Here is a 21,349-nt window from a genome sequence, read left to right on the forward strand (position 1 = left end):
TTTCGTTGAATGGCAATACATAGAAAGAAGAAGTAGTTAGTGATTCCTTTAAATAATGAAATTAACTCTGTTATTACTAGACTTGAACAGCGTCTTTTCCAAAGACCAGTCTGAGATTTCACATCATTATTCCTAATAGAACACCTGAGAACTGAGGTTACTCATCCACTGGGGAGGGAACTGAAGACAGAATTTCTGCATTTCAGTGTCTTTCTGAGCTGGACACCATTTTTTTTTCTACTTCATTTGCATTTCCTCTTAGAAAGTAATATTAACAGCATCAAAGTAGGCTGTACTTTTCAGGCATTAGCGCAAGACCCATAGGAAACACTCTTTAGGACTTGGTCATTCGCTCATTATAGCCTGTGAAGAGAAAGGAACCCCTTAAAAATAAATCACTTGAAGCAGAGTGAAAAGTGTGTGTGTGTGTGTGTGTAGCTTTACTTCATAAGGAACAAAAATAAATTCATAAAAATTCAGATGGTTTTCTAATCATCTATTATCCAAGTTACTTAGTTTCTTGATTATGTTTGTAAATTTACTTGGATTACTTCCTTGATTGTATCTTACAAATATTTTTCAATAATTAAGACGGTGTAAAGGTTTGGGTAGACATTGTTCTGATCTGACTTGTTCTGCCCTCTGGGTTAGTGCACATGCCTTCAGTTCCATTGTTCTTATTCTTTGTATTCTAATTGCCTGATCACCTGGGAGGGGGATGTGGGCAAAATGAGAAGATGTGAGGGAGTCCCTGTGCTGGTCCCTCGCATATTGTCTCATTTACCCTCACCACAGCCCTGTGAAGTGGATAGTCTCAGTTTTGCAAAGGAGAAAACTAAAGTGGGTGCATGCCCCATGGAAGCTCACCTGGCCGTCAATGGCCAAAGCAGGATTCAAGCCCTGTTCTGCATGGGTCTCACCCCCTATTCATTCCACTTCCCTGTGGTGTGTGTCTGGGGGTAGCAGGCATGTCCTGTTTTACCAAGGGGCTGGTGGTTAGGTGGTCCCCCCTCACATTGTCCCCCTTCAAACGTTACACAGGATCTAGATATCAAACTTCAAAGTGGACAGAATGTATTTTCCCCTCAATGTTTAAAATAGAAATCTTAAGAATTTGTAACTTGAGGGTTAGATAATGTCCCAATATTTCATCTTAATTTTCCATCTATTTTTTGTTACTATCTTCAGACTAGTCAGTTATCTTTTTATAACCATCAAAGAAAAGCATTTCCTGTTATGTTTATTGCATTTTTGCACCAAATGATGAAAATTGAATACACTAAAAATGTTCAAAGCAAATTATTTTTGTCAGTGATTTTCTAAATAATACTGGGTAGCAAAAAAAAGAAATCTGGTGATAATAGTATTAATCTTTGATAAGAGTATTAATCATGGTTTTAGTAGGATTCATCTTTGTATAATTAATACTTTTCTATAAATTTCAGTGTGGATTTAAAATCTAATGGTTTACTATTAGTTATTCAGTCTAAAAATATTCAAAAATAAAATATATTTTCCTTTGTGGTTTATAAAATCTACTCTCACTTCCTCTTTTTCCAGCCCTTTTGGAAAGTGAATAAATAATGGCTTTTTATTGCTCAGCCATGAACAACATCATTATTACCCTTTTTCTATGAATCCAGTACAACTTGACAAATATGATGTTATTTACTTAGAGATAGGTAATGAATTTGAACGCAAGTCAGATATACCAAGAGATTGATCATATGAATGTCCTTAGTAAAGACTAATTATTCTAAGTATAAACTTTAATGAATTTTTTTTCTTAAAGAAATTTTGATATGATTTGACTGAGAATAAAAATAAAAGTAATAGGCTTTCAAGATGCCTCTGCTAATTGTAACATCAGAAGGCAGTTGTGAACGTCATGTCTAACTCTCTGCTGTTTGCCATCACTTAATACAGAAAGTATTGAACAGACAGTGGTCACTGAGTAGGAACTTGCTGAACAAGTGATCTTCTCAGGAGTAGCATGTTTATTTCTACCTACTAAAGACTCCGCATTAGGATTTTATTTCTTATTTAGGCTGTTTGTTCTTTGAGGTGTGACACTTAAAAGAAGAGAAATAGATATTGAAAATTCCAAACTATATTATTCTTTTTAAAATTTTGCCTTTGCAAAGCCAAAAATTTAAATGAGTCAGTGCCTAGTGCTTTATAGAAAAATACCCTCTCCTGGATGGTTGTGGAATACTCCTCAACCCCCAGTCCGAGGTGTTGGTAAAGTGCTGTCATCTGCAGCCCCGTGGCAGGGAACATCTTCTGATGAAGGAGACATCGGCCTGTGGTCGCCTTTGCTCACAAGATGTTATTTTGGGGGTTGAAAGCCTCTTTGACTCCTGGAGAATAAGCATGGTTACCTTTTGCACACACTTGAGTCCTTTAGGAGGGACAGAGACAAGTCACTGGGGATGACTGTCACTGCCCACACCTGGCAGCTGTGTGGCCACCACCAAGCCCATCACTTCACATGCACAGCTGTATACTTCAGGGTTTAACATGTTCCTTTCCTAGTTCCTTTCCTTGAATAAGAATTCAATTATTGTCCCAGCCACATGACTGGTTCTTTTGTACATTACGCATCGGTTTCATCCCTACTAGGGTGACTGTACCGTCCAGTTTGCCTAGGACAGCCTCAGTTTATGCTTGTTGTCCAGGTGTAATTATTGATAGCGTCCCTTTCCACTTTTCACTTCTCACCCAGTTTAGATGACACATCAGCACATATTAAACCCTACCCTTAAGAGTTATCTTTGATCAACTATCTGCTTTTATGTTTGAGTTGCAACATGATATTTACATAATTCTTCATTTTTCCGTTTCCTCCTCCCACTGCTACAAATACTCTAAGTTTCTTAGGCTTTACCCTTTAATTTTACATGTATTACCCTGTTTTGCTTTAAGAATACTTGCCCTGAGAATACTTCCTAGCAACAGTACTTGGTGGAACTATTAAGGGACTTTGTGTAGCTCTAACAATTATATTCTTACTGAGCACTTGGAAATTCGGGACTGTCACTTAATAAAATATGCTGCAAAAACTAAGTTGTAAGCAATGATGACAGAATGAAGTAGTCTGATTATTTTAAGTGAGTTTATGGAAAAGTAAGATAATGATTGTTTTAAGTGTTCTTCTATAATAGTTAAAGCACAGTGTATAATGTCCAGACTCTATTTTGTAGTGTCTCTCTCTCCCCCCTTATCTATCATTTATCTGTCTGTCTACCTATCTATCCGTCTATCTATCATCTATCTATCTTATCTACTAAGCAGGGACAAACTTCTGCAAAAATAGAACAGCAGTGTTGGTTTTCAACATCTGTGCTGCCCAAAGTGGGTTCTGATGATTATAATACATCCTGCTTCCAGGTCACATGAATTTCAACAGAGCACCCTTTGCCAGAATGCCTTAACCTGTATGGAATGGGGCCACTGGAGGAAAATCAACGAACTCAGAAGTCAGGTGTACAAAGGATAAAGGGCACTTTAGTGATCTTCCAGTCACACCACGGGCTAAAATAACGTCTTGTCTCACCCGCTGAGGAGATTGTCCCTAACCCTCACTATTACACAGCTCCCAAACTGCACTTAATTTGATGGTTTTATTGAGCAAATTTATGCTGAGTGTTTTTTTTTTTAAATCTCTGGCCCTGAGGCATATCTTCTTCAAGTCCCAGTTTCCTGTTAGTGAGCAAGTTTTCACTGCTGTAGATACTTTCTTCACACTTTTTCGTAGATTCGAGTGCTGACAATATTATTCATGGTATATTCCTAAAAGCAAAGAGGAATCTATTACAGTTGGCAGATGACAGGTTGAACTTGCTCTGTTCCTCTTTCCCCAGACCCTCTATTCAGGATGCAAAACAACTGAGTAACTTGAAAGGCATGCCTCAAATAAGAACATGTAAAAAAAAAATTGAATTTAGAGAAAACTCACCACTACCATTTTGCCATCTACAATTCGTCTTTTGATTGTGGTCTCTTTGTCAAGCCATTTTTGGACATGAATCATTGAGCCACCATCTAATTTTACGATACTCTATAAAAGCAGAAAGGAATCTGTTAGAAATAGCACTTTACTACATTCTAATCTACACAAGACTAGACATTTACTTTTTCATCTCAGTTTTGAAATTCTTTGCTCCAAAATTCTCACATCAGTTTTTGTCATAATTTAATGCCATCAGACTTGGAAAGTTTCAAGAGATTATTCAATTAATGCTTTTCTCCCCCAGGTAAGCAATACCTAAACTATTTGTGAATAATCCTTCTGCGTGCTCTTTTATACAATGACAAAGAGAGATCAGAAAAACAGTGAAAATGTGTTGAATTTTTTAGCCCTGAATCATTTGCCAAAGAACTGACTTTAGAGATGTGCAATGTTAATTAATAAAACAAGCCCAAACTTACTGGATAATTAATCAAATTGGAATAAACCATGCCTAACCATCTTCTAGCTTTTACCTGATTGTGGACCAGGAGGATTCTTACCTTCACTTTGCGGTTGTCTGCTGTGGTTTCATCAAATTCTTCCCCCAGCTTAAAGGAGATCTCAAAGTTCTTGAAAGAACTTTCTGTCTTGATGTTAACCTTCTCCTTGTCAGCACTAATGGTGATTCTCGGCTTTGCTAACCCTGCAAGGTTCTGGTCTGTAACACTCATTCCTACAAGGCAGAGAAAACAACTTATCTTCTTAAGAAGTTTAGGAAGAAGTGCTAGTAATCACTTTTGGAAAGCAATTTTAAAAGAACGCACACTTCCCAGGATGAAGTTTTGAATAATATGTCATAAATGTCTTCAGTGATCTCTGTGCTGGCTGGATGAAGACAGACCACCCTAATCAGAAGATATGTCTAGTAATTACACTATTATACTTGACATTTTGAAAAGCTAAATTCACTTTTTGAGACTAGTGTGCCTCACCTAAAATCTTGGAGACTCTTGGACTCCATCTAAAATGTCTATTTGTAGGGTGACTTCTAGGTGATCAGACACTCATGCTTTGTCATGAAGTGTTGCAACAACAGTGCAGGGGTGTTATTATCCTCATTTTAGAGATGAGTACACCGAGTCTCAGAGAGGTAGAGAGGCTTGTTCTAGGTGATGTGTCTGGTAATAAGCAGAGCTGAAATTTAAATACAGGTTTTCTAACTCTCCAAGAATTTTAGCACACTTTTTTTCTTAAAGAAAAACTGAGAAAAAGACACAAATGAACTTATTTACAAAACAGAAACAGACTCACAGTCACAGAAAACAAACTTATGGTTACCAGTGGGGGAAGGGGTTGGAAAGGGATAAATTGGGAGTTCCAAGATTTGCAGATACTAACTGCCATATATAAAAGAAACAACAAGTTTCTACTGTATAGCACAGGGAACTATATTCAATATCTTCTAGTCACCTACAATGAAAAAGAATATGAAAAGAAATATATGTATATATATATGACTGAAATATTATTCTGTACACAAGAAATTGACACAACTTTGCAAACTAACTCTACTTTGATAAAAAAGAAAAAAAAAACCCAAGAAATGAAATTTTCAGAGTGTCTAATCTACTCTGAAAGAGTATGATTTATAAAGTCCAAGCTTCTCCCTTGTTAGCAGATAAAATTCAGGTCTGGCCAAGTAAAGGCGAGGTATGCAGGCTGGACCATCCGGCTGAGAGCCTAGCCCTACTGTTCAGGTTGGGGATTGTCCATTGTTGAACTTGGCTCCCGCTATAGGTGGGCAGAAGAGCTGACTCCCCCCTCTCTCAGTGTCCGCGTAGAACTCGAGCTCACATGCAGATCATCGACTGATGGGATGCCTCTGATGACAGAGAAGCAGTGTTAGGTGTGGATCACGGAAGAGTGAGGAGCTGGGTGGTTAAAGAGCGGGCTCCAGCTTTGCCACTTGTTAGCCTGGCCACGTTATCTCCCTTCTGTAACCAAGAGCTTTCTCAGTGGTCCAGGCAGATATCTGTAGTTCTCACCTCATAGTTGCTAGGAGGTTAAATGATGGTTCTTGGCATGCAATCGACACCTAGTAGGTGCTCAGCTGTTACTCCCTCTTGCACTTTGCTTAAGTCCAGTCCCCAGTCAAAACATGGCTACGTTTAGCATAAGCCTCAGGTTTCTCAGATGCCCCCAAACTTATTTAATTATTTATTATCGAAAAAAAAATTTTAAACTCAAAACAGAGGAGTCTATGAATCCAGGAAGAGATAGGGAAACATGGTTTTATTACTTCCTGAGAGAGTTCATACTAAAGAAAAAGTAACAAATATTACATTATGAACACATTGACTTCTCGTTATGTATTGATCATTTCAACCAAGTTTTTTTTAAAAAAATAAGATTAAAAAAATCCTTGACTTTATATCTATATATAAAATGAAATATTTACAATTAAATATATAAATATAATATTTATATAATTATTTGAATATTAAATAATTACTGTTTTTCTATCATTAGCAAAGAATAGTTGTTATTATAGACCTGAGCCACTATAAATGATGTTTACTGAACTTGAGTAAGAATGAAAGTATGAACAGAGTTTATACTTCTGAGAAATACCCAATGGTGAAAAATTCCATGAGAAAATGTTCCATTGCTCCAATAAAGCCTTTGAAATTTTGCAAAATAGTGTTTTAAGATATCTCCCATGTGCACCAGAACTCTAAAAATTAACCAGCCAGAAATTTTGTTTGTTGCTATTGCTCTTTTGAAGTTATAACTTAAAGCAAACCTTGAAACAAATTTAGCTGATAAATTTAATTATAGATAGGTATTACTGCCCATAAATGTGAAGCTGGGAAAAGCTATTTAATGAAATGACCAAGCTAAAAAGAATCTCTATCATGGGGGTAGGATGAAGTATTTTCAAAAAGAATAAATGGGTTTAAATATATGGATTAAAAAATTAGAAGGAAATAACTGTCAGCCTAGTATTACAAAAAGAGATAATTATTACTAGTAAGAAAAAAAGTGAAAGTAGATGCATAAGCTTTGTTAACATCATAAGAATATACTCTAGGATCATAAACGAAAGAGACAGTTGTAGGAAAATTCACTGCAAAGTGCAAACCCAAGCACATCACAAAATGCATTGCCAATTTCCAAATCTTGTGGTGGCATTTCTCACCCAGTTGTTTCAGGTATTCCTCAAAGTTTTCACTGGAGACCAGCTTCCAGGTTCCCAAGAAGTGCTCAATCATGATGGAAAGCTTGTTGAGAAGAGGCACTCACAACCAAAAGCCAAAGAAAGTTAGGCAAGACACTGCTACCAGTATCTTCATTTAAACGTCATCTTCATCACGTGACTCTTCTGAAATGGCCAATGGGCAGCAGCAAGACCAAAGGTTCTAGGCACCAGCATTGACTCACTTGATTTACCTCCAAATAAATAAACAAAATTAACATATTAAGCTGAATTGAAGTCAACTATCACTTCTAGCAAAGAGATTTACAATCCAAGAGTCACCTGATAAATACTACTTGTGGAATGGAGACAGTTTTCAACAGACATCAGCATTTTGCACTATGAATGCTGAGTCAGCTCTGAAGGCATATCCCAGCAAATGTCTAATGAACACCTGACTGAGGTGTCTTCCCATCTGATCCAAGGACATCCTTGCTTGGTCTACCTCAGCTGTTTTTCATTTGGACAAGTCACAGTGCCAGAGTACCCTCTTCATTAAAATAATATCTTCCCCTCCCTTCCTTGCAGGGTTGATGAATTGATATTAGTTAATGTAACTGAAATGCCTACAGTTGGTTGGAGTGAGGTATAGGGTATTATTAATATTATCAGTGTTGCTCATCAAGAGTAATTGTGGACTGGGAAGAAAAGTAACAATTATCACTGATGGTGTTTTGTGATATTTAGAACTACTGCATCCATTGTGTTACCAACTCAAAGATAAGGCCAAAACTGAGAATGACAGAGCCAAAGGGGGGGGGGGTGCTCAAGACCACTTTATTTCTGGAATCTTTATTAGAATTAATAAATTCCATTATTATTATTTAAATAACTTTGTATCCTGATTTTTCTTACAGCTTAAGCCTTCATGATTGACATGCCTTTGTAAATAGCGCCGCCTAAATTAATTTGGACTCAAAACAACCAACTCCAGGTATCATGTGGTGCTGGCCTTACACACAGCATCTCCCAGCTTTCCAGATCCAACTCAAACAGCTCCTCTTTGGGGAGACCGGTTCAGAGCTGGCTGATCCCTATTATGGGATACAATTATACTTTAATAGGAGTATTTTAGAAGCCTTTTCTCATGCTGTTGCAACGAGTTATCCTCCAGCTGTCCCCTGAGCCACTTTATGAGTGCATTAAGCAAAGACAATATAACTTACTCACATCTGTATCTCTGAGGTAGTGCCTGGTATATTATAGGTGCTCAATACATGTTTTGTGAATGAATGATAAAAGGAATAAACAGGGTTTATTTCATCTGAACTGATGGCTTTCCTCATCACTAATCTCAACCTCTCTAATGGCAACTAAAGATAAGGTTTTAATACATTGTCTCTCCTGACCTGCTCATAGGACAGCTCTCTCCCTGTGGTTATGTGATGGTGGAGGGGCTCTCAGGCTTCCTTCACCTTTGCTCAGTGTCTCATTGCTACCATACAAATCTCCCTTCTGCTTTGAGAAAGTTCTCCCCAGTCCTGCCACTACCATCACTAGCCTTTGGCTCCTTCGATTATTTTTAAAAAGCACCATTTCCTCAATTTAAAAAATTTCACAGAAGAATACTCTTAATTGTTAATCCTAGTAAAAGAACTAGAATATAGTACCTTGTTATAGAACAGTTACGAGTCTTGTTTCCATGACAGTTTCAATGCGTATTTCTCCATGATCTTATTTTTCTATGCTTCTTCAGTATCTCGTTTTCTACATCAGCTTTCTGTCCTGTGACATTTTAGATGTTAAGTAGTTTTGAATAAAACTTTAATTTTGAGATGCTACATTCTCCATTGCTGAGGCATACTGATGAAATTAAATATGTACTAGAAGCTACAAAAGTATTTGGAAATATGTCTGCTAACTTATCGCTGTACATTGAATATTTTAACTGGAGCCACATTAGATTTTTTTCCTAATGTTTTATTGTGATGGAATATATTTATCATAAAATTAATTGTGTTAACCATTTCTAAGTGCACACTTCAGCGGCATTAAATACATTCATATTGTTTTGCAACTGTCACAACCATCTATTTCCAGAACTCTTTTCATCTTGCAAAACTGAAACTCTATGCCCATTAAGCAATAGCCTCCCACTCTCCCCTTTCCCCATTCCCTGGTGACCACCATTCTACTTTCTGCCTCCATGACTTTTAGTACTCCATGTAAGTGGAATCATGCAATATTTCTTTGTGTGTGTGTGTGTGTGTGTAATGGAGAGACTGGCCTAGTTCACTTAGCATAATGTCCTCAAGGCTCATCCATGTTGTAGCGTATCTCAGAATTTTCTTTCTTTTTAACACAATAATATTCTATTGTATGTAAATACCAGTTTGCTTATCCATCTGTTGATGGATATTTGGATTGCTTCTACATTTCAGCAATTGTGAACAATCCTCCTATAAACATGGGTGTACAAATACCTCTTTGAGACCCTGCTTTTAATTCTTTCAGGTATATACTCAGAAGCAGAATTGCTGGATCATATGGTAATTCTATTTTTAATTTTTTTAGGAAATACCCTATTGTTTCCCACAGTAGCTGTACCACTTTATATTCCCACTAACATGGCACAAAAGCTCCAATTTCTCCACATCCTCACTAATAAGTTATTTTTTAAAATAGTGTCTTCATCTTAATGAGTATGAGGTGGTATCGCATTGAAATTTTGATTTGCATAATCATGAATGATTAGTGATGCTGAACATCATTCCATGTGCTTATTGGCCATTTCTATATCTTCTTTGGAGAAATGTCTATTCAAGTTCTTTGCCTGTTTTTAAGTCAAGTTGTTTTTTGTTGTACATGGAACTCCAATGATCTGTAGTGATGCTTCAAAGCCCCACAATGTGCAGAAGAAACAATACACACACACACACACACACAAATGAACACATACTCCTACCTAGCTAGGAAGCCTTATTATCGTTATTGTCTGCTTTGTGTATTGGGGTACCATGGAGATTTTACTTGAATAAAAAGTTCTAGAACATATTCAACAGCTTATTTGAATAAAAAGTGCCATTGGTAAGAAAAAAAGGAAAATTTGGAAAACACTACAAGAACATTTGCATCATTATTCATTACAAGGCTGTCACCTCTTTCCTGGAATAAATATTATGGGATTATTTGGACTTAATTCTTGGGAGAGCCAGGGATAGTTTGGTTTACCAATATTTTTTCAGATTAAAATGTATAGCCTAGAAATCTTTTCCCACATTACTCATTGCTACTCTACTTCTCTCTCCTAAAGCTCCAGGACAGAGGGTGTGAAATGACAGTACCTGGGCCAGCTGTGGACTGTACACAATTTCATTACATTTAAAACTACCTTAGTAGTTAAGAGATAGTTACTTGACTATAGCTATGCTAAAGAAAGACTTCATATTTAGTAATAGCACATATTTATCATCTTCCACCTAAGACAATGGAAAATTCATAAATACTAATTTTTTCACCTTGGATTATTATGAAAAGTCACACTACTTATCCTGGAAACAAAGCACTAATACACTTTTTATTTCCATTACTGAATCATGAGTAACAAATTGTCAAAAAAAAAAAAAAAGAGAAATTGTCCAACACAATGAATAAATCATTACGTCACCTTATAAATCTAAAAAGTTTTATTTAACCAACACAACCATATTGAATAAAATCAATTTGGGGGGAAATTCGTCACTTGCTAGTTAGTGGAAAATAACAACGTATGTTTGAACAACACATCCGACAGAATGTCGTAGAGTTGGATGCAAACTTCAGTCCAGCTCAATGTCCCTTGGCTTATGCTTTCTCATAAACTCTGGTGGAAATCACATCTTTCATGATACATTCCTAGGCACAAAAAAAATTGTTGGTAAATCCCTGAGACTAGACCACTTATGTTTTGTTTATTCATTGTCTCCTTCAGTGTTGGGAAAGAAGCAATATTCATCAGGAGATATTAGTTCTGAGTTCCTATAGATCCCTGATACTGCAATAAGTTAGGGAGATTGAAAGATCAAGAGGACACAAGCTTTGCCCTCAAGGAACCTTACAATCTATATGGTGAGTGGGAAACATAATTAGAAATACACAGTACAATATGGTTCATGTTGAGAAGGTTCGGGGATGCTTCCTGGGGCACAGTGTGCCTGGGCTGAGCTAAAAAGCATAAAGGGTAATTGCCAGGGTGAAACCAGAATCCCAATAGAATAACCTCTTTGTTCAACAAGGGCAGTTATCTGCTTCTCTGGGTAGAGTAACGACAGTGAGATACCCTAGCAGTAGACTCTGGAATTAAGTAGCTAGAAGATACTCACCACCACCAGTTTGTCATCCACTAGTTTTCTCTTTATGGTGGTTGATTTTCCGTCCCACTTCTGCACTTGGACCAGGGCACCTCCTTCTAAAGTTACGATGCTCTGAGGCATAATAGAAATTGATGAAAGTGATGGAAAAAAATAAAATAAAAAATAGAGTGCCTTTATTTGAAGGAACATTTTGAGGTCACTAGTAATCCTATATTACAAGAAAATATTAAAAAAAAGGAGTACCCAAAACAATAGCATACAAAATTTTATTTATATGTGTGTATATATATAAATATATATATATATATTTATATATATATATATTATGAGCAGAATATTATACAAACATGCATTTGAAAAAATACAGTGAAAATATATAGATAATAAACGTATGTTGAGATGGTGGTACCATAGGAGATTTTTTTCCTTTTTTCCTTCCATTCTTTTATAAACGTTCTCTAACATTGTTGTTACTTTAGTTGATGTCAAATGCTATATATATATGGTATAAGAAATAAGTTATGTTAATTGTTTTTTAAAATAATAAGACAACTTTATAAAAAAAAAAAAAAAGGCCAAATTCACCAACTAAATACCGAAGGCAACATGGTTCAGATCTGGGAGTCAGGCATCGTTGGCCTGCGATGGAACAGATTTCCTCCTTTTGAAAATTGGCTTCTTTTTGTGGTCATTTAGAAACCAGGCACTTATTCTGCTTCGATCCCTTATTCCTCACCTTGACTTTCCTGTCATCTGCCGTGACTTCATCAAATTCCTGGCCCAGTTGGAAGGAAATCTCGGTATTTTTAAAGGTACTTTCAGATTTAATGTTGATCACGTCCCCATTCACACTGATGGTCACGTTGGGTTTGGCCATGCCGGCCACTTTCCTGGTGGCAAAGCCCACTCCTAGAGTTGGGAAAAGAAAAATGTCAAATTTATAATTTCCTCTCATTTTTTTTTATCTAAGAAAGAGCTGTAGTGGGGTGGGGCGGGGGGGTGGTGGAGGGAGGGGAGTGTGCACGTGTGCCTGAAAGGAGAAAGGCACCAGTGAGACGAGTGAGTTTCTTAAAGACTTATGTAACTATCTCCTGCAGATAAGTAAAGAGGCTAATATTTTAGGAAAACCTGAGGTACAAGTCTACTCTTGAAATCTCCCCTTCTGGGTTTCAGATACAACTCCTTAGAAGACCCACTGTTAATTTTCAACAAGAATATATATAAAGATCAAGTCTCCTGGAACATACAAATTTTAAAAGTCATTGTATTCTTAAATTACCTGGTCATCTCTACCATGAAGGCAGCCAGTCATTTTGCTCAATTCATGGAACAATTGGGGCACCTCGACATTTCCTTCTTAGATAACAACAGCGATCTAATCCACGGTCAAAGACAGAACTCTCAGTAGGATTTTGGTGGCCAGTATAGAGTTACTCAGTTAAAAAGTAATCTGTTTGGGTGTACATAAATCACATTCCATGGCATTAGCTGCCAGTCTAGTTTTCTTGGCTCTTCCACATGACGCTACTATGAAATGAAGATTTTGATTACTTATTCCGAAAGGCAAAATGCTTCCTACATTCACACCATTTTAGGATGGGGATGCTGTTCCCAATAAATCATGGGAAATGTTAAAGAACTAGGCATCAACTGTGAAAACTTCAAAGGATAAGAAATCATTATTTTGGGAGGTTTAGAAATTAATCTTTTGGTTCCCAATCACTTAAGCGGCAAACTCCTCTTTAAAAAAAAGAGAGAAATGTATTTTTCTTGTGACAGGGATTGGGTGAACAGTTTACGACCTAACATAGACAGCAGTAACTTCCTGTCACTGCATATGTTATACAGAATTTGTGACAGTCATAGATGTGTTGGATTTTTTAAAAGATGTGTACACAAATCTAAGCTACTTCTTTGACTAAAAGCTTCTTACAGGTACCACAGTTTTTAGACATAGTGAAGATCAGGGAGAGAAATATTATAGAAAACATGCAATGCTTTAGCTCCCTGTCTGAAAGTGGAGACAAGAGGGAAGACAATATGTTGATTCACCAAGTCCTGTTTCTGTTACAAAATATAACATCAAATACATGGAGTGAGTCAGCCTGCTGAATGGATGCAATGTCGGGTAGGACTCCAGACTTGCTGAGCTTAAGAAAAATCATCCTTTCCACTAGCTTGATTCTGTCCTTCCTGACCATCAATTAGCACAGCTAAGTTCAGGAGGCATCTTACTATCTTTCATTTTCATCAGCACTTTATAATTTTAAAACACATGAGAATTTATATAAAAAAATTAAAAGTATAAATGTTTCTAAAAATCACTAGCTAAATAGTCTCAAATCCCAGCGTGCCTATGTCAATGTGTGTCAATTAGCTTAATCGAATCACAAATAGTGGATATTCTTGAAAGCTAGGTATCGCTCATGCTGAAGTCCCTGATTCCCCTCTTGCCTATAAACAAGGAAAACAGTAATTAGAGACAAGCAAAATATAAACTGTAAGATTTAGTAGAAAGTTAACTCTTAAGATTTAGGGAGTAAATCATAACCCCTAATAAAGATATTGTGAAAAAAATATTTCCCCAGTTTGCAACTCCTGGGTAAACTTATCATGCACGGGAGATGAGGGAGGGGGGCCTCCCCTTGAAAGATGGATTTTCAAGACAGAAGCTGCCTGAGTGAAATCTTGCCTCTCTATTCCTCTGCTTTATCTCCGTAATTATCTGGGGAACATTTGCTCAGCACACAGGCAATGTTAGCAGAATCTAAAAACCCAAAAGCCTCCATTATCAATAATTCTATGGCATTCCATGCAATTTCTGGTCAGACAAATATTTAAGCCCTTTAAGGAACATATTTTCTGAAATTAAGATTTATCTTTCTCCCATAAAATAATCACACATTTTAAGAAGTTGACCTTGAGACAGTAAAATAACTGGTTAATATACATTACTCAAAAAATTACATTAAAATGAGAAATACAGTGCTTCTGATTTCAAATGGAAATTATTGCATGCTAGGAACTACATATAATTTTATTTCCAAGTTATTGCTTATTTTATATGCAAAGGAGAATGAAGGGAAAAACAGGTCAAGAGCTAAGAAGACCAAAGATATGCAATTTTGCAATGAAATAAAATCTTGTCACTTCTGTACACCGTAACAATTCCACTTACACCCTTTTTCAGTATCAGTTTAACTTTAGGAAGCGTTAGTTGTGACTCCCATCTAGAATGTTTCTAGAAACAAACGATTCTCACTTTCTACTTTCACGGCCTCTCTATTGAAGCAGCATTTCATGTCTGGCCAGTACTTCCGGAGTGAAAAACAGCCATAAACCATTCTTGCCCAGAGCAAAAATTACACACCCAACCAATTTCCTTACCCACTTCTTTCATGTAATCATCAAAGTTTTCACTGGAGACAAGTTTCCAGGTGCCCACAAAAGCATCGCACATTTTGTGAGCTTTCTGGGCTTATTCTTCAAGGTGAGAAGGAAGCTATAGCTTTCAGGAAGGTGCTATGACCCTCTGGAGTCAGATAATTTCCTTTTAAAGATGCCCAGAACATGTGACCTTAGGAATAACCAATTGAAAATGATATCAGATCATTTCCTTCATTACCAGCCTCTGCAGTTTTTCCTGAGTCATGTTTTTAATAGAAATTTCTCAACTTTGGTTCTCCCTGGCAAATGGTCATTGGACTTAGAATACAATTTATTTTTAGCCATTAACAGAATATTTTAAACATTCTTGTTCTGACAGTTTCATGTTCAGTGCATTGAATTTCCTCCTATTATTTTCATATGTGTTTACCCCAGTGTAGAAGCGAGTAAGGTAATTATCTTGGGATGAATTTTGACTCCCTTTTCTGGAGTTACTATTAAAATTACAATTGTGTGCTTCTTTTGAATTGAGAAAACATAAGAATTACCTTAGATACTCTTAAGTAATTGCAAAGGTTTTGGGGGCAACCCTGTCTCAGGATTGCCTGGTAATTATAACAAAAGAAGTAATGGCATTCTAAAGTACCCCAGGCTTCTCATTTCAACCATTTTATATGAATGAAAAAGAAAGAAATCAATTCAATTACCCATCAGGAATCTGGACAGTAAATTTAATTAATAAATGATAATTTAACCTCACTCTTTCATCCCCTAAATGAGAGTATAGGGCTGATTTCCAAAAACCCATTAAAAAAATAGGCTCCAATCCAAAATATACTCCCCATACTGAGAAAATTCACCCAGTTCCCAAACTATATTATACGCTCTAAATTTACCAGCTCTAGGGGGAGGGTATACCTCAAGTGGTAGAGTGCATGCTTAGCATGCATGAGGTCCTGGATTCAATCCCTGGTACATCCTCTAAAATAAATAAATAGATAGACCTAATTGTCTCCCCCCACAAAATAAATAAAAATTGAAGAGAAAAAGAAAAGAAAGATTTTAAAAAAATTTATCCAGCTGTAAACAGTGTTGCCTTACTTAAAAATACAGCTGGAAGTGGGGTGGTCACAAGCTATCAAAATCTAATTTCCTTCTTTTACCTGGTGAATAATTCGTGAGAATGCTTTTCTAAAGTAATCTTGTATTTCAGTGTCCCCATCCTCTCCCTGCCCCATACCAGAATGATGAAAGATACACACGTGGGCAACAAGCTCCCGTGAGCATACCCAGATTTTAGAAATGAAAAAAGAAATTAAAGTATTGAGGGCTGATGCATCAGCGCACTGAGTATACCACTGGACAGTGTCTGCTGAGCACATGATTGATTTATAAGCGTCCTGAGGGCTTCCCAGAAATGTTTGAGGCAGAGTATTCTGGAAAAGACAGGATTTTCTGTAGGCAAACAAGTTGTTGTAAAATTCCGATAAAGTCACGTTCCAATAGTAGTTTTAGTGAAAATGAATATATGTATGTATATGCATGACTGGGACAGTGTGCTGTGCACCGGAAATTGACACATTATAACTGACTACATTTCAATTAAAAAATAGTCATTTTTAATTGTTGCATATGTTAATGTTCCTTCTCCCTGGGCTGTTGCACAGATTCCCAGACTGTGGGTGGTGTACCACTCTGGGTAGGCTTACTATTATAAATTCTTTGGACAAGAAAATAAAAAATGAACAATCTTCATACAAGGATAAAAATGTTCTAAATTAATCATGGTTTTTGCTTTTTTGTTTTGTTTCTAGTTTGTTTTGTTTTTAGATTTTTTTTTTTTAAGAGAAGTTTTAGGCTTACAACAAAATTGAGAGGAAGGTACAGAGATTTCTCATGTGCTCCCTGCTCCCACACACACGTAGCCTCCCCCCTTCTCAGCGTCACTCACCAGAGTGGTACATATTTTACTAAGGATGAATCTACTTTGACACATCATAATTGCCGAAAGTCTGTATTTTACCTTAGGGTTCACTCTTGGTGTTGTACCCTTTATGGATTTGGACAAAAATGTAATGACATGTATTCATCCTTATAATGTCATACAGAGCATTTTTACTGCCCTAAAAATCCTCTGGGCTTTGCCTGTTCAGCTCCCTCCCATGCTGCCACTGCCTTCCCCCTGACCCGGCAACCACTGCCATGATTACTGTCTCCATGGTTTTGCCTTTTCCAGAAGGTCATAAGGTTGGAACCATACAGTGTGCAGCCTTGTCAGATTGCCTTCTTTCACTTAGTAATATGTATTTACGTTTCCTCCGTGTGTCTTCATGGCTTGATAACGCCTTTCTTTTTAGCACTAAAGAATGTTCCATTGTCTGGAAGTACTACAGTTTATTAATACGTTCACCTACTGAAGGACATCTTCATTGTTTCCAAGATTTGGCAATTATGAATAAAGCTGCTATAAGTGTCCACACGCAGGCTTTTGTGTGGACATAAGTTTTCAGCTCCTTTGGGTAAATGCCAAGGAGCATAATATGGCAAGAGTATGGTAAGTTCTGTAAAGAACCATCACACTGTCTTCCAAACGGGCTGTACCATTTTGCTTTCCCATCAGCACTGAATGAGAGTTTCTGTTGCTCCACAGCCTCAGCGGCGTTCGGTGTTGTCAGTGCTCTGATTTGGGCCATTTTAATAGGTGTGTAGTGGTATCTCATTGTTTTCGCTTCCACTTTCCTGATGACATATGGTGTGGAACATCTTTTCGTAAGCTTTTTTGCCATCTGTATATATTCTTTGGCGAAGTCTCTATTAAGGCCCTCGACCCATTTTTTAAAATCATGTCGTTGGTTTCTTACTGTTTAATTTTAAGAGCTCTTTGTACATTTTGGACAACCAGCCTTTATCAAATGTGGTTTTTTGCAAATATTTTTCCCAGTCTGTGAAAAAAATGGCTTACTTTTCAAAATATATGTTGATGGTTTACTTTTAGTAACAAATTGCTTCAGACAGATTTTCAAATGATTGTCGCATTTGAACAGACGTGCACTGTGACACTTCAATTTAGATATGTTTTTTTAGAGACGGACTGTCCAATACCATGGTCTCCAGTCAAATGTGGCTCCTGAATACTTGAAATACGCTAGTATGCCTGAGGTACTAAATTTTTTTGTTTTACATAGTTTTAATTAAAATTCAAGGAATGATCCTGATTCAGTAATTGAAAAACTTTTACATATATGTGGAGGAATTTGAATATGTGGATCTATTTTTTCAGCTATGAATTTTATGAAATCTAAATGCCTATCCAACATTACAAAAGAAGATTTAGAGTCTGAATGGAGGTGCCCTGTTAGGATAAAATGTAAACTGAAGTTTGAGGATTTCTGGTCAAGATGGAAGAATGATAGGACCATGCCTCTCCTCATGATTACAACAAAACCACAACTGACTGCTAAACAACCATCAAAAAAAAAAAAAAAAAAAAAAAGACTGGAACCTAACAAAAAAAAAAACTTCTTCAACTGGAAACATAAAGAGAGAACGGTAGGAGGGCCGTTCTCACGATATAATAGGGTGGGCCACCCACAAGCTGAAGAATAGTTAATAGGCCCTCCCACAGGAATGAGAGCTCTGAGCCCCACGTCAGGCTCCCCAGCTCAGGGTTCCAGAATTGGGAGGAGGAGGAGATCCCAGGACATCTGGTTTTGAAGGCCAGTGGGGCTTAGCTCCAGGAACCCCATGGGACTGGGAGAAACAGAGACTTCATTCTCTTAGGAAGCATAAATAGAATCTCCTGTGCCCCAGGTCCTAGGGCAGAGGCAGTGATTTCATAGGAACCTGGGCCAGGCCTGCCTCCTAGTTTTGCAGGGTCTCCTGGGGAGGTAGAGGATGGCTGCGGCTCACCCATGGGACATAAAGGCTGGTGGTGGACATTCCAGGAGTGTTCATCTATGTGAGCTTTCCTCGTGGCTGGTATCTTGATTGGATCATTAGCACCAAGACCTAGCCCCACCCAACAGCCTGTAGGGAAGCCCCTGGCCAAATAACATGCAGGGTGGGAACACAGCCCCACCCATCAGCAGACTTCCTGAGCCACAAACTGCCTCTAGACACAGTTCTACCCACCAGAGGTCCAGGACCAAGCTTCACTCAGCAGTGAGCAGGCACCTGCCCCTCCTGCTGGGAAACCTGCACAAGCCTCTAGTCCAGCCTCATCCACCAGGGGGCAGATACCAGAAATAAGAAAACAACAACCCCAAAGCCTGTGGAAGGAATCCACAAACACAGGCCAGATGCTATACTGGAACCAGCTGGACCCTGGCCCTTGGGTAACAAGAGAGGAGGTACTTCTGGGACACATGAGACGTCTGCCACAGAAGGCTACCTCTCCAAGGTTGAGAAATGTAACTAACCCAACTGAAAATACAAATAGACAGATAGACAGTATAAGGCAGTTCAGGGTCTTTTATGGTTCCATATAAATTTTGGATTGTTTGCTCTAGTTCTGTGAAAAACATTGTGAGTATTTTGACAGGGATTGCATTAGACCTGTAGATGGCTTTGGGTGGCATGGCCATTTTGATAATGTTGATTCTTCCAATGCAAGGGCACAAGATATCTTTCCATTTCTTTGTATCAGCTTCAATTTCCTTCATCAATGTTTTACAGTTTTCAGAATATAGGTAACCTCCTTGGCTAAGTTTATTTCTAGGTTTTTTTCTGTTTTTGACACAATGGAAATGTTTATGCCAGTCATAAAATTCTGGTTTTTCAGTGAAAAAAAAATTAATGAAAGGCCACAAATGGCAAGCTATCCTCCTTTTTTGTGGGTGAGTTGTATTCCATTGCATATACATGCTGCATCTTCTTTATCCATTCAACTTTATCCATGTATATTTTTGAATTAATTCTTATTTTGTGGTTGGCTTTATTCCTTTAATAACTATGTAAGTTTAAAAGCTAAAGCTCTAAACGTTCTTAGAAACAATGAACAGTACATATATGTAAATTTTTTAATATGCAGTGTATTGTATATATGTATTTACATGCAATATATTGTATATGTACAGTCAAATTATAACAATTCTATGTAATAAAATTGAAATTTTGAGAATTTTGAGAACAGTATGAAAAAAGTACAATATTTCATTAAAATTTTTACATTGATAATATATGTCAGAATGACAACATTTTAGATACATTGAGTTAAAATATATTACTAAAATTAATTTAACCTTTTTTTTTTTTTTTTTTTTTTGCTTTCTTAATGTGGCGACAAGATAAATTTAGATTACATATGTGGCTCATGTTCTGCTTCTGTTGGGTGGTGCTGTTTTGGAGTACCATGACATCAAGTTTCACTTGTTGATTCAGCATGTGTGTTAGGCAATTTACTTGTCACTGGGGATTCAGTCATGAGCAACCCACACCAAGCACTTGTTTGCTCTTATGGATTTTGTATTACATACAAAGTGATGAATACAGAAACCAATTACAGGCATGTCTTTCAGAGAAAACAGAACAGGGTAATCTGATGTAATGACAGCTATGAGGGTTGGCAGCTCTAGATGGGGCAATCCAAGAAGATCAGTCAAAGGAGGTGGACAGTTGAACTGACACTTGAGTGATGAGAAGACAGTGTGGAAAAGACCAGAGGAAAGGATGTTCCAGACACAAGGAGCAGCAGGAGTTGCTGGTTCCATACCATACCCTTTCATGACAAGTTTACCCAAACATGACCACCAACAGTAAACCATGACAAAGGTGTAGATATATGTTCCTATAAACCACAATAAAAGTACAGATGTATGTTCCTGGAAATCAGAGTCTAAGCTCCATTGAGGGAAGAGCTTTCATCTGGATTTGTCCCTGATGGCTATCCTGTAATCAAGTATTCAACAAAGTGCATGAAGGAAATCCTAGTTAGGTAGGTTGGTGAGAGTCCAGCAACACTGCTGTAGAAACACTTCAAGGATATTTCTGTGGACCAGTAGTTTCACATTCCTCTGTCAACGTATTGAGCACCTGATTATTGCTGGAGGAATGGCAGAGCTGAGATTTTCTGGAAACAGCCACTAGCTCCTTTATTGACTTCATATAAACAAGAATAGTGGTAACTTATAGTAAAGGATCTTGACAATGAAAGGATTAAGAGGTGAAAGGGTAGTCGAATCTACAGGAAGGAATTTCATGTTAACAGAATAAGCTCGACAGGATTCCTTACTTGAAGAGACATTGTCTTCAAAAGCAGCTAAATTTATGTTCCCAACAGGTGGGCCAGCCTGCGGAATGCTGATATTCTTTCTGTGCATGAGCTTGCTAAGTTATGCATGTATCGTGTGAGGTAGGGAAATCTTTCTCGACAACAAGCTGTCCAGAAATTTAAAGCAGAAGCCCACATGTCATATTCTATGCGTCTGCTCTGCTTTCTAATTGGGAACACGGGCAACTGCCTAG

General features: G+C 37.4%; 2 protein-coding genes across 2 annotated transcripts; both read right to left on the reverse strand.

The window, feature by feature from the left end:
* Positions 1–3,487: 3,487 nt before the first annotated feature.
* FABP9 (fatty acid binding protein 9) lies at positions 3,488–7,397 on the reverse strand. Its single transcript, XM_010979387.3, has 4 exons — positions 7,152–7,397; positions 4,513–4,685; positions 3,959–4,060; positions 3,488–3,792 (listed from the first exon to the last, which is right to left on the reverse strand). The coding sequence occupies exons 1-4, from the start codon at positions 7,222–7,224 to the stop codon at positions 3,742–3,744; spliced, it is 399 nt and encodes a 132-aa protein (XP_010977689.1). The 5' UTR covers positions 7,225–7,397; the 3' UTR covers positions 3,488–3,741.
* A 3,419-nt stretch (positions 7,398–10,816) lies between these two features.
* On the reverse strand, positions 10,817–15,028 carry LOC105088519 (fatty acid-binding protein, adipocyte). The gene is made up of 4 exons (XM_010979386.3): positions 14,888–15,028; positions 12,237–12,409; positions 11,510–11,611; positions 10,817–11,042 (listed from the first exon to the last, which is right to left on the reverse strand). The coding sequence occupies exons 1-4, from the start codon at positions 14,958–14,960 to the stop codon at positions 10,992–10,994; spliced, it is 399 nt and encodes a 132-aa protein (XP_010977688.1). The 5' UTR covers positions 14,961–15,028; the 3' UTR covers positions 10,817–10,991.
* Between the last annotated feature and the right edge of the window lie 6,321 nt (positions 15,029–21,349).

The sequence above is a fragment of the Camelus dromedarius genome, chromosome 30 (genome assembly GCF_036321535.1).
Source record: "Camelus dromedarius isolate mCamDro1 chromosome 30, mCamDro1.pat, whole genome shotgun sequence".
Classification (NCBI taxonomy): domain Eukaryota; kingdom Metazoa; phylum Chordata; class Mammalia; order Artiodactyla; family Camelidae; genus Camelus; species Camelus dromedarius.

Coding starts and splice junctions, on each gene's coding strand:
- FABP9 (XM_010979387.3), bottom strand. CDS start 7,224: ATGATTGAGCACTTCTTGGGAACCTGGAAGCTGGTCTCCAGTGAAAAC. Junction 4,061..4,512: donor CAGACAACCGCAAAGTGAAG/GTAAGAATCCTC, acceptor CTGCTTTTATAG/AGTATCGTAAAATTAGATGG. Junction 3,793..3,958: donor TAGATGGCAAAATGGTAGTG/GTGAGTTTTCTC, acceptor CTTTGCTTTTAG/GAATATACCATGAATAATAT.
- LOC105088519 (XM_010979386.3), bottom strand. CDS start 14,960: ATGTGCGATGCTTTTGTGGGCACCTGGAAACTTGTCTCCAGTGAAAAC. Junction 12,410..14,887: donor TGATTACATGAAAGAAGTGG/GTAAGGAAATTG, acceptor TCCCAACTCTAG/GAGTGGGCTTTGCCACCAGG. Junction 11,612..12,236: donor CAGATGACAGGAAAGTCAAG/GTGAGGAATAAG, acceptor ATTATGCCTCAG/AGCATCGTAACTTTAGAAGG.